Source organism: Monodon monoceros, unplaced genomic scaffold, assembly GCF_005190385.1.
Source record: "Monodon monoceros isolate NGI ecotype Baffin Bay Population unplaced genomic scaffold, NGI_Narwhal_1 Super_Scaffold_18, whole genome shotgun sequence".
NCBI lineage: Eukaryota > Metazoa > Chordata > Mammalia > Artiodactyla > Monodontidae > Monodon > Monodon monoceros.
The window spans coordinates 65,050,838-65,075,631 of NW_021703774.1; the positions used below are offsets into that span (position 1 = coordinate 65,050,838).

The window sequence follows — 24,794 nt, forward strand, 5'->3', positions numbered from 1 at the left end:
TAGTAGAAATTCTCAGTATGGGAATTTTACTAGTGGTTTTAATAGTGAGTCAAAAGTGAGAGAACAATTTGATAATGCATTTTAAAAAAATTGAAACATGGTTTCAAGAGACGACTCCATTTACTCAATTAGATACAATTACATGACACTGAAATGGAATGAACTGCAGTGAAAATGCAAAATTGTAAATATATCTAAAAAAATAAATAGCCTGTAGGCCTTTAAGGAGAAATGAATATATAAGAAGAAAAGGCACAACTTTCAGGCACAACTCTCTTGGGCAACCAGCCTGCTTGAGCAGAACAAGTCTAAAATAGGACAGTTTCCAAATATACTTTCTTTGGGATAGCACTTCTATGAAAGTGATTATCAAAAGCAGTTGTATCAACAGTCTCATTATTAAAACCAATCCATTTATTTGGTTGGTCTGCTTCCTGCCCTTCTGTTATACCCTCTCCAACTAAAAAGATGTTTCATTGTTAGTGACGTCTCCTAGATTTTCTTTACATGGAAATTATTTTGAGATTAAATATAATTACAGTTTAGCCTTGTAGTCATAACTTCACCTACTCGGACCCTTAATAATGATAGGGTAGAAGTAGAGTTGCAGTTTTATTTTTATTACTCACCTACAACATTAACTTAGCTACATGGCATACAGAGGGAAGGAGAACAGTAAAACCAAATCAACAAAAGCACTGGTCAAACTGTGAAACGTATCTGTTAATAGCTGTGTTCATTCCCTGATAAAAGATGTCTACCAAGTAGCTACCATTAAAAAAATTCTTCTTTCTTCTATGTTCTATTTTGTTGAATTACTTATCAAGAGTGAAAGAAAGGTGGGGATACCCCTGGTGGCACAGTGGTTAAGAATCCACCTGCCAATGCAGGGGACACGGGTTCGAGCCCTGGTCCGGGAAGATTCCACATGCCGCGGAGGAACTAAGCCCGTGCGCCACTACTGAGCCTGTGCTCTAGAGCCCACGTGCCACAACTACTGAAGCCTGCGTGCCTAGAGCCTGTGCCCCGCAACAAGAAAAGCCACCACAATGAGGAGCCCACGCACCTCAATGAAGAGTAGCCCCCGCTCGCCGCAACTAGAGAAAGCCCGCGCGCAGCAACAAAGACCCAATGTAACCGTAAATTAATTAATTAATTAATTTTTATAAAGAGAATCAAAAAAGAAAAAAAGAGTGAAAGAAAGGAAATGAGCAGATTTACTATGAGTGGAAATAATTTAAAAGCAGGAAATGTTGACTTACGGTATACAAGGAGACCTTCCAGAATCCTTTTCAAAAAAATAGCAATGGCTTTTAATTCATCACCAACTGCTCTGCCATCCATCTGCAATCATTTTTTTAAAAGCTTTTTTAAAGTATACCTAGAATTTCATTTTACTTCAATAATCTTCAGTGCGAAGACTTCCTCAAAGAAAGACTTTCTTTCTTACAGCTTCAGTAACCTGTTTTCAACTCTCTTATGAGACAAAGGAAATTAAATAATAAAGATAATTCAAAATGAAGAGTAATAAACTACAAAAATTAAATATGGCATGGAGAACACAGAATGGTGTGACTAGTATTTTCTAAATGGCATTAATTTCACACCCATATCCTACTCTCTTTAGCTATTTCTTTATATAGACTTCTTTCCACAGCTCAAAACCACAAAGTAGTATCATTATACATTATAGTTTAAGGCCAGCCATTGACCTGGCAATCTAATTTACTTTGCTAAAATTGGAAAATCAGATTCCTCTTCCCAAATATCCCTATCCAGGATACTACAAAATCTAGTTGCTCAATAAAATCTGACTTTATGTCCTCTACACCCTCTCCAAAATTCTGCAGGCTCCACTTAAGTCAGAGAGAGGGATCAAACCCACAACTCATTTTTTCTTTCCAAGTTACACGTAACTTTTGAATTCAGAAATGGCAGAAAATATATTTTATTCAACTTCCTCAAGTCCTCATATTACTCAGGATGAAAAACTTTGATACTAGGGATGTCCTCACGATGACTTTGCTCAAATAAACAGATGCTCAAACGTTTCTGAGCCCATGTAACTTATACTCTTCAGATTATAAATGATATAATTATATTACAGCTTGTCAAATTCATCGCCTAATAAGTCAAAGGAATCTATCTCTGAATCTTGGACAGTTCTACAGTTCAGTTTTTCACATGTGTTTTCCTTTGTAGAACAATTGTTAAAAGGAGGTTAATAATTTCAATTCACTCTTTACTGTGAATTCCAAATTTTTAAAATAATGTGGCAGGAAGGTAACCTAGTACATATTTTAATTATTTTATATTTGAAAAGATTAGACTAAACTGTGCTTGCCAACTGTTTTTAATCAAAGAGTTAAAATAGTAAAGTCTTTCAAGTGACCACAAAGTAATGACCAAATAACATTTACCTTGCTTATTCTGTCATTCAACAAACATGTGCCTATCAAATCCAAAACATCATATTACATTGAATTATACTGCTCTCAATAAATGCGCTTAACCTTTATACCACAGGGACAAAGTGGTATAAAAGTCTATCTGAAATTCTGGAGTCCAAATATTTTTAATATTTGCACATTCGTCTTTAATATTGATTTCATTAACAATATAATGATTGATCAAAATATATTTTATACAATGTATTTAGATCCTGGCTCTCCATTATGTAGTGGTTGAATAAATGGTATGACTTACTTCCATAAGCTTTAACATCTTCATCTATAAAATGAAGATAATACCTAGCTGGCAGCTGAGCATTACATAAAGGAACAGAGGTGAACATCCTGCAGTGTTTCCTGTGCCAGACACTGCTCTAGGTGCTGAGGTTATGGTCATAAGTGCAGACATAAGAAACAACATTCCTGTCCTCACAGAGGAGGAGGAGCTGGCTAAGCTGACCGAGAAGGAGATACAGGAGGAAAACTAGACAAGCTGTGGTATCATAAAAGCCTACAAAAGAAAGTGTTTCAAAAGAGGGAATACCAAAAATGAACTTGAGGTGACACTGTGAAGGGGCACAAAGGAACTTTCTGAAGTAGTGAAAATGTTGATATCATGATTGAAGTGGTGGTTTCACAACTGTTTCCATTTGTCAAAACTCATTAAACTGTACACATAAAATTGGTGATTTTTATTGTGTGTACATTATACCTCAATAAATCTGATTTCTAAAAAAATGTATATGTCATGCAAAACAATTCTAAAAAGGGCAGAAGAGCTGTTCTAGATGAAAGGAGACTAAAGAGGTGTGACAAGTAGATGCCATGTATGACCTTGGACTGGATTCTGAATCCCTCCCCCCAAAAGCTATAGAGAATATTTGGGGACAAATGTGGAAATTTGAATATGGATACTATATTAAACTCTATTGTATCAGTGTTAAACTTTGGTGTGGTCATTTTATTGTGCTTACATAGGAGAACATCCTTTTTTTAGGAGATGCATATTCAAGTATTTACGGGTGAAGTGTTAAAATGTCTGCAACTAGCTCTCAAATGGTTCAGAAAAAAACACATGTGATTGTAAACAGATAAATAGATAAAAATGAAGCAAATGCGGAAAAATGTCAACAATTGGTGAAATCTCGGTAAAGGTTCTCCATATACTCACTGTACTCATCTTTCAACTTTTCTGTAGATTTGAAGTTTTTAAAAATAAAAATTGGAGGACTGAAAACAAGAGGGAATAGTCAACCATGTCAAATACTGTTAAGAGGTCAGGTAAGATGAGAATGAAGACATGACCTTTGGCTTTGGCAAGATATTGGTCATTGGTGGCCCTTTTGCAAGAGCATTTCAGTAGGGGCAAAAGCTAGGTAAGAGTGGGCAGAGGAGAGAATGGGAGATAAGCAAATGGAGGCAACGAGTGCAGGTAACTCTTTCAAGAGCTTTGCTATGAAGGGTAGCAGAGAAACAGAACGTGGAGTTAAGAGAGTCTCCCTACACCAAAAGGAATACTAAGACATTTTGTACGTTGATGGGGATGATCCAGTAGCGAAGAAACTGATCATTCAGGATAGAAAGACTAAAAATGCGGGAGCAAAGTCTTTGAAACTGTGAGAAGGACTGGAATGCACAATCCAAAAGGAAGGAGTCACCTTAGATAAGGGTGATGATGATGACAATGGCAAAGGTGGTAACAGTGACTAACCTAACAGCTAGGCACTATTTAAAGCATTTTTGCTCATTTAATTCGCACACAAATCTAAGAGGAGGGTATTAGTAATATCTCCTTTTACAGGAAGCCAAGTACAGAAAAGTTAATTAACTTGCCCAACTATACTTATCCAATAAGTAGCAAAGTTGGGATTTAGAACTCCATGGAAGATACTTTTCTCCCAGTGCAATAAGAAGGAAGGCAGAGTTTGTGGGTGTAGATGCAGCTGGTAGCAGAAAGATAAAGCAGCTCTTATACAATTACATCTATTTTCTCAGTGTAGCATTTGGGTGAGTTCATCAGCTGAGGGGGTGAGGAGAGGGGATGTTGGATATTTGAGAAGAGAAGGTGAGAAATTCTTGTTTCAGATGGAAGGCAAGTGAATTTACTAGCAATGACAAGAGGTTGTTTTTTTTAGCATCTTTATCGAGTATAATTGCTTTACAATGGTGTGTTAGTTTCTGCTTTATAACAAAGTGAATCAGTTATACATATGTTCCCATATCTCCTCCCTCTTGCATCTCCCTCCCATCCTCCCTACGCCACCCCTCTAGGTGGTCACACAGCACCGAGCTGATCTCCCTGTGCTATGCAGCTGCGTCCCACTAGCTATCTACTTTACATTTGATAGTGTATATATGTCCGTGCTACTTCTCTCACTTCGTCCCAGCTTACCCTTCCCCCTCCCCGTGTCCTCAAGTCCATTCTCTACGTCTGCGTCTTTATTCCTGACATGCAGTATTGAATGCCCCTTTGGAATTCACGGTCATAAATTTGAAGTGAATCTACTTGTCCTGACTGGATGATATTTTGTAGCAATTGTCAGCTGCTTGAGAGCAGGCATAAAGAGGATAGCTGGGTTTAACTAGGGTGGGATTTTTACAGGCAAGTGGGACCTAAGAAAAGAGGAGCCAGGAGGGTAGTTTGCAAGAGAGTGGTGATAGTATGGGACATGGAATGTAGGCTGGGTAAGGAGGGGTGTATGGCCATGATGGATGTAATGGACACAGAAAAAGTGGTAGGGTCAGAGGGCTGGAGATCTGTGAGGTCAGAGATACCCAGCTGGAGTGTGGGTATTACAGTAGGAGAGTAAGTAAGAGTCAGAGGGAGATGCCTGAAGAGGAGATTACAAATGGAGTGCCATTACGGATGATGATACGGTCTAGAGTATGATCGTGTGGATGGGAGGCTGAGGTAGTGCAGAAATAAAAGATGACTGGATCTAAAGAGGCCAGAGTGCTGGATGAGTCCTCTGTGTGGATGCTGAAGTTTTACAAAGAGCTGACAAAAGCAGTGGTGGAGAGTCATCAGTGAAGGTGGGATAGAAGACAGCAACAAAGAAGGGTAGGAGGAGTGTTATAAACTTGAAAGATGTTAGGGAGACCGAAGAAAAAAGGAGAGGTCATTTGGAAGTTGTAGTGGGGAGCAAAGATACGACCCACCCCATCTGCAGGCTCAGAGGTATGTGAGGTGGGGAGGAAAAATCAAGCTCTACTTTGAGAAGTAGCCCCTGTTAGAGCAAGAAGGTGAAGAGATGGTTCAGAAAAGAGGCTGAGGACGCAGCACAGGACTGAACACATGGTATATACTCAATCAGTACTTCCTGAATTTGAATCTTAAATTTTCTAATAGTATACTATATCCTAAAAAGGAAAACAAAACTTATTTACAAAGAAACCCAAACGAGATTAACAAGGAAATGATCCTTTAATTATTGTATTTTTCAAATCCATGAAAAGGCTCATTTTCAAAAATGAGTCCCCTGGCCAAGAAAATCAGAATCAAACAGCATCTTATTGTTCTTGGCTTAATACAAACGGATAGTTCAGTGTTATGCAAGAGAATGCCTGGTTTTATTTTATAAGAATCTGAGATCAGAACAACAAAGTTAAGTGAATTCTGCCTTGTTGAAGCTTAGACAATAGCCTTTCTGAGCATAAGCTGACCAGAAGTTAAATCTATTACGGTTCAAGCAGAGAAACCTAGGTACCTATGGAATAAGATTAATAATATTCCCTAAGTATATTCTTTGGAGTATAATATAGTACACTTTGAAATATACTGTTCCACTTGAAGTTGTAATATGATTGCTCCATGAAAGCTTCAGAGGTATGCCTTTATTGAAGGAAGATAAGTTCGTCTCAATGTTATAGTTTGTTTCTTTAACAAATTTGTTGTCTTTGTAAGACTAAGAAAATGTCATAATTCTTTTATGCTTTAACAAAAAAAGAAGTTTTATTTTGTGTCTATAACGTTGCCTCCTAAGCATTTCTAATAAGCTGTCTATACACAGCTAACTGAAATTCTATAGTCCTCTATGGTCTTAATATGTACAATGAATATCTAATACTTTTTCTCTAAGACTAAATTTTATTGGAGTTTATCTAGAATCCCAGGGTTTTGTTTTATAACTGTATTTGGTGGCTTAATCATGATCATCAATCAGAATGTGGATTGGTTCAACTGCAGGTTAAAGGGCTTTTCATTTTCGTCTTACTCATCAAACTATAAGGTTCCCATTACTAGACAGAAAATTTACCAGTAGTTCTATTACACGAGATAAATGGACTTGAGAGGGATAGCCAATTCTCCTAGTTTCATTAGAGCCTAATATGACGTGTCAGAGGAAGTAATCAGCCAACAATACACACTGTGTTCATTTACGACACACAGCTGGTATTGGGAGTGAGATTTATCTTTTCCATGAAGAACCCAGCTGGAAGTAATCTCTTCTTTACTAAATTTCTTTAGTACTTTCTTTATTCCTTATGGGACGTTCTCTTTGGGATACAGTGATTTCTGTGCTCGTCTTATTTTTCCTCCTAGACTCTAAGCAAGTATGCTATGCCTTAACATCTCTGGATACTCTCAAAGTATTAACGGTATTATTTGTATTTTATCCAATACCCAGAACTAGTGGGGGAACAAAATGCAATAGTAATACTATCAATATCAAATTCATCAGCATTATGGATTAAATATAAATAGGCTTCTTAGGTTTGGTCTGGGAATCATATCACCATTTATGTGATATAGGAAACTGCTTTGAGTTCCAACAACCTAACTTACAAATTCACTCTCAGAACACAGCAGGGACTTCTTATACATCATGTATTACCAGAAAGGCCCCAGACAACAAGTGTATAGATCAGTAAAGATGTTAACTTTTCCAATTTTGTAAATAAAAGAGAATGATTTTTTTCTTTTAAAAATATAGTAATTTAAAAAGCAACTTTAAATTAAATCCTTTACTTTTTAAAAGAGCACAAGAATTTAAAAATAATATTTTGTGAAAACAGTGGGAAAATGTTTCAGAATTAATGCATGGACATATAACTAACCAACTGAACATTTTATGTCTTTTAGTTAATCCAGAGAATCTAGGTTAAACAAAGCAATTGCATGTCGTTCATAAACCAAAATTCCAACTTACCATTTATGTTTATTGCTGGTAATACAATTGACATCTTTGGTCTTGTAGTCTTGTTATGGGTGGTAGCTGGTAGCAGCAGGTGATCCTAAGATTAACAAAGAACAAGTTGTTACTCATAATAATTGGCTTAGTCCTATAACAAGTCAAATTCAGAGTTCTTAGGATGCCAACATTTCATCGCAATCATAAAAAAATGACAGTTTTTATTTGAACCTGGCTTTGGGGGTAATTAACTACAAACCATTTTACGATTCATTCATTCATAACGCAATAAACATTATGAATTACTGAATGACTATCATTACCAGGTACTACGTATCAATAGTATTCTTAGAATATTCCTAGGTTCTGATAACATATATGCTGCAGTATACTATAAAGAGTATTGGTCAAGCAGTCAGAACAGAGGGATTTTAATTCTAGCTCTGCCGCTGAGTAGCTGTATGATCTGTATGGTTTCCAGTCCTGTAAAATGAGGAGGTTACACTAGATAATGTCACAAGACACAGAAGTTATCTAATAGAGTCATTTTCAAACTTCTTTTTTAAAGAAGAGGAACGTTCCCCTCACCCCCAAAAAAGAATTCTGATCCCAAATTACTGATACATAAAAGAGATTCTCACTGAAGCAAGGCCAAGGCCGAGAGCCTTGCCTGCTTAGCCTCCTCTTCTTCCTTTGAAGCAGCCAGTGTTAGACTTTTCTTTTGGTAAGCAACAGGTATATACTGAAGAAGATACGTAGTTCTTGCCCTTAAAAATTATACAGCGTAGTGGAAGGGTTAAAAAAATTACAAGTGCATGTCTAGCATAACTATAATTCTAAATGTAATATTGCCAACCTCTGATCATCTATAAATGACCCAGGGCATCTGAGGTTTCTTGTTTCCAACCACACAAATACTGCAATAAGAATGAGTCAAGAAGAGTTTGGCATCAAAAACAGGGTAGTATGAGTGTTTTGGAAAAGATAAACACATCTGTAGGTATTCCAACGCTGATTATAAATGACTTAATGACTTTGATATTAACTACTGTTTTCAATAACTCCTCTTTTTCCTAGCAAAAACATGGGAATTGTCACAGCAAAAAGGAAAAAAAGAAAAAAGTATATATATATAAATGTTTCCATTTAAGGGAGCATGATTAAACTGAGATAAAGCTGACACACAGTCTAACCCCTCTTGCTTTCTTTTCCTGTTTGCTTATCATTCATTCAACAAACTTGCTATATGGAAGGACTCATCAAAAAGTAGGATTTGACAATAGCTGAGAGTGATAAAAATTCAATGCAACTTAATTCAAAGTCAATGTGATTATGAAATATAAGTATCGACAAAGCTAAGAAAAAAATCTGTGAAAAACAAATTGAAATTAATGTACATGAACAGAGCTGTACAGAAAACATTTGCAGTAACTGCTTGTGCTTTGTCTAATTCAAGGCAACATCTCCAAGAGAACATACATGTTGTTTTAAAAAGAGGGGAAAAGATGAGTGAAATTGTTCTTTTAGAATTCCAGCCTTGCAGCATGAGAGGTTTCTTTTTAAGTGCATTGTTAGACACAAAGACCACGCGTTTCTGAGAGTAAGATAACATGATAGCCAAGACAAAACAAAACATGCTGATCTTCATGCCATGAAAATTATAAATAGCTAAACTCCTATAATTAAAATACTGCTTCAGGATCCCCAAAACTGAATGAGAAAACAAACCAACAAACTTACAAGCCCCAAATTATGGCTACTGTAAAAATAAACACACTTAGATTCCATTGGTCATGGGTTAAGGTCAGGCTCAGACTTAAAGCTGAGTTTCCTGCTAAGATCTTACGATTTTCCAAACATAATGCCTCCTACTTTCTTCATTAAATTTCAAACAAAGCAGTTACTTTTGCAGCAGAAAACCAAAAATCACATTATTATTTGTGAAAAAGAAGAATCACATCTTGAATGCATAAAAACTATTACAGTTAACCTGCCTTACCTCTAATTATTAAAGGTTTGCAAAATGGGAGGAAAACCTATAAAGTGCTTGTTTACCAAGAGGCCTACAGGTTAGAACGGCAGGGAATCAAAGCTGGTATACTACAAACTCTAATTGTGCTTATTTTATATTAAAAAATAATTTGTACACACACATGCCTGGGACAGCGTAGTTGTTTCATTTAACATTTACTTTCTCTTCCTCAAGTTAAACGTTTCTTGCCATAACAATGAATCATCAATCATTTTTTCTCTCCAACTATGTTCATTTCACTTTTTATGGCATTTCACTAATCCTAACAGTGACATCTCCAGAGAAAAGGAGCCAGTCAACAAGTATTTATTGACCTCGTACCATTCATTAAAAAAAATTTACCGAGCATAGTGACCTGCCACGTACTCAGCATTGTGCTACAGACGATAGTTTCTTTTAAAGAACATAAATTCAAGCTTTTATTTTGTTAGGGAAAGAATGTTAACTGTGGCAGGAACAGTCATTTGTGCTCAATATCTGCTTTCCCTTCTGTAACATTAGAATAGAAACAGGACCTTCCATTTCTAATGGCATTTAGTTGGGCACAAAGCCACTCAGAAAAAGGACTATGTTCCTTTGCAACCAAATGAAGCCATATATTCAAGTTCTGGTCAATGGACTTAAGGAGAAAGGGTGCACGAAACTTTGTCAAGGTGGTGATGGTGGAAGGCAACCTTCCTCCTTCCCTTTTCTCTTCCCTGCTAGCTAGAATGCAGGTGTGACTGCTAGAACTGGAGTAGCCATCTTGGACCATGAGATGTAAACTGCAATCTGAGATTTATGGACCAATAAGATAAAGGAGCTAGTGATCCTGACGATCAAGGAGCTACCGTAAGATCTCCAGAACTTCACATGAGAGAGAAGCAAAATTCTAATTTGTCCAAGCCACTATTATTTTGGATTTTCTGTCACTCGTAGCTAAACACAACCCTGATTACTTGTTATATTATAAATTTGTGAAATAATGCTAATGGTATTTACTCAAGAGAAATCTCAATAAGGGTTAAAGTAATCAGAGACAGCTTTACTCTTTTTTTGACAGCATTCAAAAACCCACATTTGTTATCTGATATTATCTGATATTGTTATTCTTAATATTACCCCCCCATTACTTATTTATTAAAGAACCTGTATAGGAAATTCAATCCTGGAAAAATACAGGTACAATTAGATGAATCTGAACAAAACTCTTTCTTTCCTATTAAGTCAGTTAATATAATCCAACTGCAACAAAGGTGAAGCTACTTAAAAATAAAAAGGAAAAGTAGAAAAAAAAGATGTTGCCATAGAGATAAATATGATATATTTTGTCACTGTCATTCAAAACTATGTTACTAACTTTATGATATCTTCAAACGGACTCCTAAAAAGCCTTTATAGGACTGAGATACCAAGGGTTATCTTCAGGGAGGAAACTATGTGCACAAATATTATAATCAAAGCTTTGTTATTTTTATTCCCAGAGGAAGTTAGAGAAACACTGGTGGGAAAACACCAAAACATTTCACTATGAGAATGAAGCATCAGTTTTCCAATGTTACACAATATTGTGTGTGAGAAAATACACTATTTTCATACAGGTCTCCCAATCCCCTCTTCCAAGCACTTTGTTAGAAAAAGACAAAATATTAGTGCATAATACAGCATCCGAAGTTATCTGTTTCTTCTCTTTTTAAGACAGCTAAAGCATTGGAGACTAACTTATCAAAAGAACAGGACCACATTTTGCTCAGCTGGAGGTTATGATGGTAAAACACAATAAAACTGAGGTCTTACTAAGTTTTGCCAAATGTTGATTCTACATATCTGTGAATAGAAACTGACCTTAACTTAAACTAACTCACTAGGTTAAATGACCCTTCCCACTCCCCTCTAAAACTTACTGACTGATGCCCCTAGCACACTGAACATTTATGACTAGTTTTTGTATTTTGCCAAAACTACTTTTGCTAATTGCATTTGTTACTAATTGTGTAATTTAATAAACTACTATGTAACTGATAAGATACAGCGTGAAAAGAGAGCACTGTGAGTATAGTTTATTGCAAGAAAGACAACATGGAATTTTAGTAGATCTGGACCCAAAAGGAATTGGCCCTACCTCAAAACGTGGCAAATGAATGCACATTTACATAATTAACTGAAACAAAATAAGATACATATACATCTTTAAAAAAAAATGATCCCCTGCTTTAACCAATTTTGTTAATTAACAGATTACCCACTAGTCTCTGTTGTACTAGGTAAAACAGCTTTTCCTATATTAGGAAACTCTGACTCAAGGCTGGGGTTATTTATTTATTTATGCTTTTTTAAAATTTTTATTTATTTTTGGCTGCGTTGGGTCTGCATTGCTGCGTGCGGGCTTTTCTCTAGTTGCGGCAAGCAGGGCCTACTCTTCGTTGCAGTGTGTGGGCTTCTCATTGCGGTGGCTTCTCTTGCTGTGAAGCACAGGCTCTAGGCCCACGGGCTTCAGTAGTTGTGGCACGTGGGCTCAGTAGTTGTGCTCACGGGCTTTAGAGCGCAGGGTCAGTAGTTGTGGCACATGGGCTTAGTTGCTCTGCATCATGTAGGATCTTCCCGGACCAGGGCTCGAACCCGTGTCTCTGCATTGGCAAGCAGATTCTTAACCACTGCGCCACCAGGGAAGTCCCTGGAGTCCTTATTTTTTGATAGAAAAGAAGGTCCTCAATATCTAATGATGTCCTGTAGGAATGAAGGAAACTCAATCTGCAACAGGTGGCACTTCTGACACTAAGCAGTTTTCACTTAGATCACTTAGATCAACATGTCAAAAAGTTATGCAGGGCTTCCCTGGTGGCGCAGTGGTTGAGGATCTGCCTGCTAATGCAGGGGACACGGGTTCGAGCCCTGGTCTGGGAAGATCCCACATGCCGCGGAGCAACTAGGCCCGTGAGCCACAACTACTGAGCCTGCGCGTCTGGAGCCTGTGCTTCACAACAAGAGAGGCCACAATAGTGAGAGGCCCGTGCACCGCAATGAACAGTGGACTCCGCTTGCCACAACTAAAGAAAGCCCTCGCACAGAAACGAAGACCCAACACAGCCAAAAATAAATAAATAAAATTTAGGAAGATATAACACATTATTTAAAAAAAAATTTTTTGCAAATCAAGTCCACATTAATAACAATAGCCTCTTAATATTTTATATTTGATCCATATACACTGGATTACATAGATGGGGTTGGTTTTCCAACACAAAAAACTGTTAAAACCAGACCAAAAATAAAAAGAGCATCTATCCTCATTTGAAAAATAGCTTTGTATTAAATTTTCTCTGATCTATGTTCCTACCCTAGAGAACTTTTGTGTTCTATCACTCTACCTCATTTATCTTACCAAGTATCTTTCAAACTGCCAAACAAATTGAAGAGCACATCAAATCTTAAAAATAAGGTCAGGGCTTCCCTGGTGGCACAGTGGTTGAGACGCTGCCTGCCGATGCAGGGGACATGGGTTTGTGCCCCGGTCCGGGAAGATCCCACATGCCGCGGAGCGGCTGGGCCCATAAGCCATGGCCGTGGAGCCTGTGCCTCCGGAGCCTGTGCTCCACAAAGGGAGAGGCCACAACAGTGAGAGGCCGGTGTACCGCACAAAAAAAATAAAATAAAATAAAATAAGAAGGTCAAAGTAGTAATTAAAAGTAGGCCTTTCACAGTTATTTATCAGATTCACAATATTCTGAACTAATGTTAATTTCTAGTAGTTATACTAATTGTTGATCAGAAACCAAATGTGTCCCTTCATTTAAAGCAATTAAAAAGCAAAAGCAATCCGAAAATTTGAGATCATTTAAATACACAGACACACATAGGGACATATCCTGAAAATAAGAATTGCAAAAAAAAAAAAAATTAGAGGTAGTAAAATTAAGTATAGTGTAATCATTTAAAAGCCTATTAAAATGTCTATGATGTAGGACTTCACATCATAGTAAAAACATAGGCAAAGTACATTACTCATCCCCAAAGTAGAAACAGTTAATAGAAATAGCTATATGAATGCAGTATTTGTGCCACTAATGTATGCAATAAAACTACAGACCAATAAAAGGAAATGTAAAGTTTGCATCTGCACCATTAGCGCACGTCAGCCAGAGGCAGAATACATCAAAACTATTAGTGCACAACAGATGGCCCAAGAGTGAGCCAAGGTTCACATTCTGACAAGAGGTAAATTTTGACACTAAATTCAAATTTGATAATGCAGACAAGGTCACCAGAGGAAAAATTAGCTTGAAATCCTAATAAGTACAAACTCAAGTTTAAGAGATGGTTCTCATATCAAACTCTATAGGAAGCCCCCAGAACTGCCCAACTGATTTTGAACTCCCCTTTTATTCACACAAAAAAGTGTATGACTGAACCATATAAAACTGTCATTTTTGTGAGTCAAATCTCAGTAACTTCAGGGGACCGTGGCTGCGCAGGCCGCATGAGGCCAGGTGCAGATGTATGGCTGCTGCCATAAAAGATGCAGGTGTACAACCTGAAGAGATACCCTATATCAATGCACATGCTACTTCCACACTATTGGGAGATGCTGCTGAAAACAAAGCCATCAAACATCTTTTCAAAGACCATGCACATGCCCTTGCTGTTTCCTCTACCATGGGAGCCACCAGACACCTCCTGGGGGCTGCCGGGGTGTTGAGGCAGCTTTCACCACCCTGGCTTGTTATTATCGAAAACTGACACCTACTTTAAACCTAGACTGTACAGAACCACAATTTGATCTCAATTATGTTCCACTCAAGACACAGGAATGGAAAACTGAGAAAAGATGTACTGGACTCGCCAATTCCTTTGGTTTCGGTGGTACTAATGCAACACTTTGTATTGCTGGCATGAAGGACAAATCATTTACAATTAAATACTGATTTTTAAATGTTATAAACTGCATTAAGTTGAGAAATAATGTTTACATAAATGCATATTTTTATATATCAAAAAAATCTCAGTAATTTAATAAGGTTCAACCTAACAGTTATATATGTCTCTTTTTCAAACCCAGAATTAATTTTGAGGTTCATGGTCAAAACAAGTCCTTATAAACTTTCCCAAGAATAAGACAGTAGCCTCCAAATCACTCTTCTCTCTTGATGAGAGTTTCAGGGAAAGTGTTTATAAACCTGGGTAGGATTGTTTTCCCTGAAGAAAGCTCTTAGACAAAATGTTGGTTACGTGCTTTGGACAGGTAGAGGGCTAGGAAGTTTTTGACTCTATACTTCCTATTACTTCATTCAATAATTTGAGCTCATCAAATTTCAAAACTTTGTCAGCTATAATACAGGGCTTCTTCAAAGGTTGGACCGTGTGTGATTTAGGAAAAATACATTAGGATTCCTGAAACTTGTTATCAATCATTATTTGTTGAGTGCCAAGAGTGGGGCAATCCGAAAAATGTCTTATTAAGGAAAAAGATCAAACACTAAATGCATAGAGTTTAACCATATGAGAGTTTGTCAGACATAATGTTTATAAGATGTTTCATTTTAAAAACTGACTACTCAGGACTACTGGCAGGAAGTGAATTTCCTGAGAATTAAATTGCATCCTACAGATATGCTACCAAAGCAAAGCATGGGGAAGGGACAGAGGGAGGGTCTGAGGCTATAGCAAACTGAGCCAACAAGTTTTCTGAAAAAAGAGATTAATTAGGAAACACTTCAAGGAAAAAGTTAGATATTGATATCAAAGAGAATTACTTTACTTTTTGTTGGAAAAAATGGGGAAAATGTTGAGGCCCCCCAAAAATGATTTTTTAAAGTTCTAGGCAGAGGCTCTAGGAATGGGGTAAAGTTGTACAAGAGTAGTCTCAAATGCCCTAGGTGTGTAAGCAGGGGACGGGAACACGGGGAGATATTATTCTAGCTGATTCCTTCATATCAGTGATTCTACAACCTTCTAGAGGTAGAGGGAGAGGGGTCCTACTTAATTTATATTTCTAAAGGTATCTCTCCTTGCCTGATTCTCAGTGTCTGGATATTTCCCCAGTCTTCACTACAGATCTTGATCCTTTTCTTTCCAAAGCAGTTCTGATCTTGGTTTCACACAAAGAAATAGGGAGGACCGTAAAATATCCATAAAGAACATTTTAGGAAAGATTGGACTTGACAAGACAAACTACAAAGTGGGAAAAAAAAAGTATGTATTTTAAATTTCTTTTAATGCCCTTAAAATATTAGTCCATAATCTGATTTATCTACCTTAGCGGACAAAATTTCTCTTGAGATCTCAGGTTAGCAAAATAGCCAGACTGAACACTTGCTCACACTAGAAGCTGAGCTTTATTGCCAGCTGCAATCCTTACTAAGGATGGAGGTATGATACTATATAGACCTGTTCCATAATTCAGAGCTCTCTTTTCATATCACATAGGGTATACTTTCTAGAACCTATTACAGTTCTCTTCATTCTCATCATAAATGGAACAGCATGTTCTCAGTTTCCAAGTGAATTTTTGCATTTAAATGCATTTGTGGAAAATGAGTGAAAATTTTGTTTTCATTGGTCAAATATTGTTCTAAGAAAGGATTTCAACTAAATTTCAGGTAGAAATGGTTTAAAAAGACAACTATGGTACAATAGTATAAATTTTAAGTTCTGCAATAATAAGGTATCCCTCTGAAAGCATTTAATCTTATGCTCAAAGGAAGCCAGGATCAGAAATGAACATGGTGACAGTACTAAGTCCTTTTGAAACAGAAGTTCTTAACAAAGGATACAGAAATCACCTGCAGGACTTTGCAATATAAATACCCAGGTACTCTACTCTCTAAAAAAAAAAAAAAAAAAATCTGGCATGGTAAGTCTGAGGTGGGCCAAAATATTGCATTTTTAACAAGTATCCCTGGTGATTCTAATGCAAACCATTCCAGGATGCTGATTTACAAGCACTGGCCAGCATGACACAGATAGAGATAATGAGCATGGACTCTGGACCTGTACTGCCTGGGTTTGAATTCTGCCTCTACCACTTAATCTCTAGCTGTAGGATCTAAACCAAGTTCCTTAATCTCTCTGTGCCTCCGTTTTCTAATCAGTAAAATGGGGACAGTAACAATACCTATTGCATGGATTGTTCATAAAGATTAAACAAGTTAATACTTTAAAGCACTTGGAGTAGTGACTTGGCACATAGAAAGCACTATTAGAAGTGTTTGGTAATTCTTTTTTAAACAAAGGATTCAAAAGTTTGAGGTCAGAGAAGTCCCTGAGGAAGTGCAACAGGTAACATGAGCATGGGCACTGACACTGCTGTTTGGGTTTATTCCTTTCCACCTCGTAGTGGAGAGCCACCGTTCCACTGCTGAATAAAGGAAACTGAGGGTGACAGGCACTTACAAACTGATCCAAACTCCTGAGCCTAGGAATGAAAGCACTTTTATAATTTGAGCTGCGGCCTTTGTGTGACAGAAGAGAGACTGGGGCAGTGACTCTGTGTGTGTGGGGGGTGGGGGGGCAATGGGGACATTTTGCTGTTGTTTAATATTCCCTTTAAAGTAGCTTCAGTAGACTCCATTAAAGAGCTACATTACTTATCAAGTTTTGGAAGTTTGGGATTTGTATTTCTTTTGGATGTGTCACTATGCCAAAATTAGTCTTTTAAAAGTGCAAGTGCACTTAAAAGTGCAAAAAAGTCTAGTTTTATTTGAATTACACAGATAAAGGGTCTTTTCCTCTGTGGGGAGACTTCATAATGGTCTTCTGGCAGGGAAGCACCTTTAAAAATCAAGTTAAATCCCAGTACCAAAAAAAAAAAAAAAAAAAAGGTCACAGGCCTAGTTACTTGAAGAATTTGGGCAGCCACTATCTGTGCAACACATGCCTTTCTCTTCTTCCCTCCACCGATAATGTCTCCTACCCCACCCAATCCCTGGCCTGGCCACTCAGCTTCTGCTGTGGCCCAAAGCACTTTTCCCCTAGCCTCAACCCAATTTGCTCTTCTGCATAGTGGTATTTTTCTCTTTCCCCTCCAAAGGGTCACAGCTACGCCTAATATCCATCCAGGTCTAGCTGAGACTAATCTCATCCCCAGAAATGTGCTCCTACTAGTAGATTCAGTAGTGTTGCCTCCATTTAGTTTGACCAGGCTGCCATCGTGAATCCCAGTGTAGGTTATAGGGGCCCAGAGATTTGGGAGAGAGGACATTGAAGGGCCTATACTATAAGGTACAAAGCAGGAGAGATCAAAGCCAAGTTTTTAATTTGATACTCTTGATATTTAATATTGGTAAGGCGAGCCATGGATTACATTCCTGAGCTTATTAAATAATTTTCATTTTGGTCATGTGAATTTCAAATTAGTTTCCCTAATCTTTAAGATTTTGTACTTAGTTTTTATAGTACTAGCTGTTGGTTTGGCTATCCAGCATTCCAATAGCTTTTCTATTTGTTGGTATCACCACTGAGTGCGTTTTTGTGAGGGAAATATCTCCAACTACAGAAGCCTGGAGCAATGAGACACAGCCTCTCTCCCAGCTCTCTGGAAACTAGAGCATGGACATATGACCTAAGCTTGGCCAGTCACATACTCCTTTTAAGTTCAAAGACTTGGGCATTAGTGAATAAAGACTCAGAGAGATACAGATTATTCACAGCTGTGAAGAGAGTCTGCCACTGGCAGCAGTACTAGCAAGCTGCGGGCTGTTAAGTGGTTGGTGGTCCTAACCCAACTTCTTGAGCTGAGACAATGGCTGTGTTCTTTGCTGTGTGGCCTCCTTTGGTTCCCACCACGTTTCAAGCTGAATTCTCCAGCCTTCCATGGAGTCTGTGAACTAACAAATAGCCTTCCAATAAATTCCTTTTCTGCTTAATGTCTGCAGTTTCTGCTTTAAGTTACAGTAGGTTTCTGTTGTTTACAACCAAGAAACATTACTAGCACAGAACTGTAATTTCATTTCTGACATATTTGATACTGCCAGTTAATGTCTGACCTAATTATTAATTTTAATTAGATTAATCATGGCATTATTTTAGGTAGATAAAATACAATAGAATGAGTCATAAATCAATGGACCTCATTTCCCATTTGATGCCCAAAGTAACGAAAATTGACTCTGTCACTACCATTCTACCGTAACCAGCCTCATAAACATTATATTCTAATTGACAAAGCCACTTGCTTTTATCCAGTCCTCACCCTAGATTTTTCTCTGCAGCATTTGACATGCAACTTTCCCTTGTCAAAATCTCTTAGTTCTCATTCCCCTCCAATGTTTTTGTTGTTGTTGCCTTCTCTTACACCACATCCCACATTAATTACTCGTGTTTCTTACAGATGAATCTTTTTTCTTTTTTTAATTTTTAAAAAAAATTATTTATTTTTGGCTGCACTGGGTCTTCATTGCTGTGTGCGGGCTTTCTTTTCTTTAGTTGCGGCGAGCAGGGGCTACTCTTTATTGTGGTGCATGGGCTTCTGATTGCAGTGGCTTCTCTTGTTGCGGAGCATAGGCTCTAGGCGCGCAGGCTTCAGTAGTTGCGGCTCGCGGGCTCTAGAGCACAGGCTCAGTAGCTGTGGTGCACGGGCTTAGCTGCTATGCGGCCTGTGGGATCTTCCCGGACCAGGGCTCGAACCCGTGTCCCCTGCATTGGCAGGCAGATTCTTAACCACTGTGCCACCAGGGAAGCCCCCCAGATGAATCTTTTTTCAATCCATATTGTCACCTGGCATTCTCATCTAGTCCCATGACTTGAAGTATATGTCTGGCTCAAACCTCTCAAAACGTAACTGAAGACCCATATTTACAACTGTTCACTAAACATCTCCACTGAAATATTCGTTAACAGGGTATTTAAACTACAATTTATCTTCCCCCTGTGTTTCCTATTTTAGTTAACTCATCTATTTCTATCTAGTTATCCAAATAGAAACGTAAAATCATCTTGGACTCCTCCATTTTTCTTACTCTCAACACTAAATATGCCCCTCATTCCCAAGCGTAAGTCTGCATTAGCTCCTCTCGTATACCTCTACTCACTCCTTGGTAATCTCATTTAGTCACAGGGTTTTAAATATTATTTATATACTGATGACTCCCAAGTTTACATTTCTAGTCCATCTCACTCCCTTGGCCTTGACTCCTATATACAACCGCCTACTCAAAACATCCCCTTGGACATCTCATGGTTAAGATATCCAAAACTAATTAAGCTCCTGGTAGACCTCTCAAATGTACTTCTCCCGTAGTGTTTCCCACTGAGTGGTAAGGCCATTCTTCTAGGGTGCTCAGGTCAAAAATATTGTAGTATGCTTCTCATACTCCACATCCAATCCATCAGCAAAACCTACTGATTCTACCTTCTAAGTATATCCAGAATCTAACCATCAGTCCAAGCCATCTTCATCCATTGTCTGTATAATTACAATAGCCTCCTAAATGGTCTGCCCACTTCTGCTCTTCCCTCCTTAAAGTCTATTCTCATCACAGCAACCAGAATGATCCTGTTAAAATGTACATCAAAATGCTCCAATGACTTCCAATCTCACAGTAAAATTAAAATAACCTCAATGGCCTTTAGAGATGTATATGTTATGACCCACCTAATTACTTCTCTGACATCATCTTCTATAGTTCTTTTCTTAATTATGCTCCAGCTGCAACAGCCTCCTTCCTTGTTCCTCACAAATGCAAATGTTCTTGCCTCAGGGCCTTTGCACTTGCTGTTCCCCCTGGAATAGCCTCTCCTAAAGTATGTGCATGGCATGTACCTTCACCCCCTTCAAATCTTCACTCAAATGTCAACTTCTCAGTCAGGCCTTTCTTGGCTACCCTGGTTAAATTGAATAACACATCCTCACCAAAAGCACTCACATCCTTTCCCTTCTCTGCTTTACTTTTCTCCCTAACATTTACTGTCTTTATCCTTTATAAGCAAGCTCTACAACAGCTGGCATTTTTATCTGTTTTGTTCATTGGTGAATCCCCAGGATCTATTACAGTCTTTCACATGATAGATATCCAAAAATGGTTTATAATATAAATAAGTTAGCTACAGGAGAGTTTTAATAATAGCTTTTTAACTAGCTCTCTGCCTCCAGGAGGTAAGGGCCCCTAAGACCCTTTCAGCAGGTCTGTAAGGTCAAACTATTTTCATAATAATAATAAGACATTATTTGCCTTTTTTCACTCTGTTGAAATCTGAACCAATGGTGAAAATGCAAGGTAAAACTGCTTGGCCTTGGCATGAATCTAGGTGGTAGCACCAAACTATAATAGTAATCATGTATTCTTCACTGCCACATACTCATAGTAAAAATGAATCAATGAATGAATAAATAGATGAATATAAAAACTTTAAAAGCCAATTCCAATTAAGAATATCCTTGTCGGGCTTCCCTGGTGGCGCAGTGGTTGAGAGTCCGCCTGCCGACGCAGGGGACACGGGTTCGTGCCCCGGTCCGGGAAGATCCCACATGCTGCGGAGCGGCTGGGCCTGTGAGCCATGGCTACTGAGCCTGCGCCGTGCGGAGCCTGTGCTCCGCAACAGGAGAGGCCACAACAGTGAGAGGCCCGCGTACCGGAAAAAAAAAAAAAAAAAAAAAAAAAAAGAATATCCTTGTCAAAGCAGTAAAAATTATTAATACTCTCTGTGATGGGAAAAAAAAACTTAAGTGACTAAGTTGCCAGCTGAACTACACACTTTATTATTTTTTTTAATATTTATTTATTTGGCTGCACCAGGTCTTTGTTGTGGCACGCGGGATCTTTTTTTTTTTTTTTGGTTGCAGCATGCGGGTTCTTTTAGTTGCGGCACAGGGGATCTAGTTCCCTGACCAGGGATCGAACTCTGCCCTGGGAGCACGGAGTCTTAACCACTGGACCACCAGGGAAGTCCCGTGAACTACACACTTTAACTTGAAATAGTGACTGACAAACTACTGTTACTCAGGCTTGGGTATTCATCAGACGTTTTCGTGAAAGTAAGAGAAGCAAGCATGTCACTTCAAAGAAAACAGTCGACAATATGTATTGCAAATGATAAAATTTGAGCTGTCAAGCAAAACTCAGAATTTTGGAAACATAGTATCCACCACCATGAGCATAACTTTCTTGATGTGATTAGTAGTGATATTAATGAATGTGATTTTTAAAATATTGTATAATGAAATATGTTAATATCTGGAAGATATGGATAGTTCAGTGAATATTTTCCAAATGACCGGTGGATGATATTACAAAATCATCCATAGGTAAAAGTTCCATTCAAAGTATAAGACAGATCGATGGCTTTTAATGTTACAGAGTATACAAGTTACATTGATATGATGTCAGATTCCATCTTGAACTAATCTTTTAAGAAATGATCACTTGTTGAGCTTTGATGCTGTATCAAAAAAATAACCCACAATTATCTAAAAAGAGTATTAAAATACTCCTCCCTTTTCCAATTACATAACTGTATTTTCTTCATATATTTCAACCAAAACAACATACTGCAACATATTGAATGCAGAAATACATGAGAATCCTGCTACTTTATTAAATCAGATTAGACATTTGCAGAACTGTAAAACAATGCCACTCTTCTCAGTAAAAAAAATTTTTCCTCTTTAGTATATAATTATTTTTCATTAAAAATGTTATCTATTTTAAAATACAATTGTTTCATTATTGTTATTTTCAAGTGAATCATTAAATAAATATTTTAAACACTTCTTAGTTTTAATTTCTACTAATGGCTAAATGACATTGAATATTTTTGTGTGTTATTAGCCTTTTTGTATATCTTCTTCGGAGAAATGTCTACTCAAATCCCTTGCCCATTTTAAAATTGAGTTGTCTTTTTATTGTTGAGTTGTAAGATTTCTTTATGTATTCTGGATACAAGTCCCTTATAAGATATATGATTTGCAAATAGTTTCTCTTATTCTGTGAGTTCTCTTTTCTCTTTCTTAATAGTGTCCTTTGAAGCATAAAAGTTTTTACTTTTGAAGAAGTCAAATTTATTTTGTAAAATTTTCTTACTTGTGTTTTTGGTCTCATATCTAATGCAGAGTGGCTATATTATCTTACATTCCCATCAGCAGTGTATGAGTGATCCAATTTCTCCATATCCTTTCCAGCATTTGGTTTTGTCACTGTTTTGATTTTTAGTCAACTGTTAAGGTATAATTAAAGTATCAACTCCATTCTCAACCTTCTGGGACCAATCCTACCCACCCACTTCTTTTTGTGTTTCCATTCTCTACCACCTAGGCCTAGGCAAAATTAACTGCCCCTCATTTGTGTTTCCACAATCCCCCCCTACTAAATCGCTTAACATATTATAGTTTGTGTTCATATGTCTGCTTCTACTGGGCTGCGTTCCTTCAGGGTAAGATTCATAATGGTGGGCTCCATGGGCTTCCTTAAGTTATGAGACTTTCTACTTAAATATGTAAATACATTTTTCTTGAGAGAGGGAAGAGGTCCATGATCAAAAAAGGATGATGAATCACTGCTTTAAAGAGAAAACATCTCTCAATTCCCAGCATCTCAGACTAAAGGTACTCAATAAATATTTTAACATGAATGATGTTGTTTCAGTGAAAAAAATTCTCTCACTCAAAATTGTTTCATATCTTGTAAGCAAATGACTTTCATGCTATAACAACTACTTTATTTACATTGAAACAAAAAGATTCACTTATAGACAAAATGCGCTTAAATGGTTAGATTTCATTTACAGTGAAACAGTGAGAAATCTTTAGTAAAAGCATTTTATAAGAAACTGTATTCTTGCAATTAATGACCATTTCATTTCAGATTATCATTTTCTAACATCCCAGACATGATTTAATAGAAAACTGCTGATTTAATAGATTAAATTGCTCTGGTCAGTTTGTGGTTATTCTATCATCATGGTTATTATTCACTCATATCCTTAGAAAATCTTTTTAATCTTAATCTCTTTCCAACAATTAAATGCACTCTTTTCCCAAGACATCTTAAATTCCACCAAAACAAATATTATTCCTGATCTGTATTCTTAATATGATGAGATACACTACTAGGAATAAAAGGAATTTAGGGCTGGTCACTACAAAGATGACTTAGAAGAGATAAGAAGTTTGGAATTTCTGTCCCCACAGCACTAGAGTAAATTGGGCAAATAATAGAAACTCATTAAAACTTAAAAAAAAGTGAATAAGTGAATGGGTGAATCTTTTTTCTTATTGTTACAGGGAGTCAAGTCAATAGAATATGAAGTATACTTATTTTAAGAGACTTATATGTCTAGAGATGCTATAATGTTTCTTTACAAACTTCATTAGTTTTAAAGATGGCAAAAACAAAGCAAAGCAAAACACACATGCATAAAATAGAGAAAGGAGAAAGCTTAGGGCACCAAAATAGACAATATCTTCCTCATCAGAAACAGTAAAATGAGGAATACAACTGGAGGAGATCACACTTATTGGAAATCACTTACTCTCCTCATCAGAGTTCAGCTGTTAAACAGATGCCTCTAAGAAACAGAAGCCATCATTCTAAGATACTGCCCGACACTTACCTATGGAAACACTCAAAACAATGGAACAAGAACCTAAGCTGGAGTTCACTCTCCAGTGCGAGACCTTCACAAGTGCTGATATGAGTAATTAATGGTGAAGCACTAGAGGAAATAAGATGTGCTGAGCCCTTCCCTGGAATGCCAGGTCACACAAAAGAGTGTTCCTCATAATCAGACTCTGAATAGATGGGAGACCTTAGGCAAGATACTATACAAAGATAATGTTCCTTATTCTAGAAGGGTTTTTTGGGTGGGGTCAGGGGGATTTTTTTCTCTCAGTTTTGAATCTTTACTCCCAATAAGTAAATATTTTATTAGGAAATATGGTTATAGATATGCTCTTTAGATCTATCAAATGGTTGTGAGCTCTGACATTCAAAGATTGTAAAAAATCATCTACCAACACAGAACTCAAAAGATGTGTTGAATGACAATCTGAAATGCCTGACTGAAGTATCAGGCAATTATAAAGAGGAGCAATAAACTAAAAAGGAAAATAGAAGCCTAACAATTAGGAAAACAAATAGGTACTATTTTTAAAAAACCACCAAGGAAAGTGTTTAGGAAGTGAATACCAAATAATAAAGGCAGGAAAAGACATTCAGTTGACTAATCTGACCCTTTTCTTTGTTTCAACATACTCACAATTATTAAGCAAAC

The 24,794-nt window shown here is 37.3% G+C and overlaps 1 protein-coding gene across 2 annotated transcripts in view; it reads right to left on the reverse strand.

The window, feature by feature from the left end:
• ATF6 (activating transcription factor 6) overlaps window positions 1-24,794 on the reverse strand; it is a 220,208-nt gene that overhangs the window by 43,975 nt on the left and 151,439 nt on the right. For both annotated transcript variants that reach the window (XM_029227930.1, XM_029227929.1), the window contains one exon: window positions 7,601-7,685. In XM_029227930.1, coding sequence (XP_029083763.1) covers window positions 7,601-7,685 — 85 coding nt within the window. The remainder of the gene's footprint in view (window positions 1-7,600; window positions 7,686-24,794) is intronic.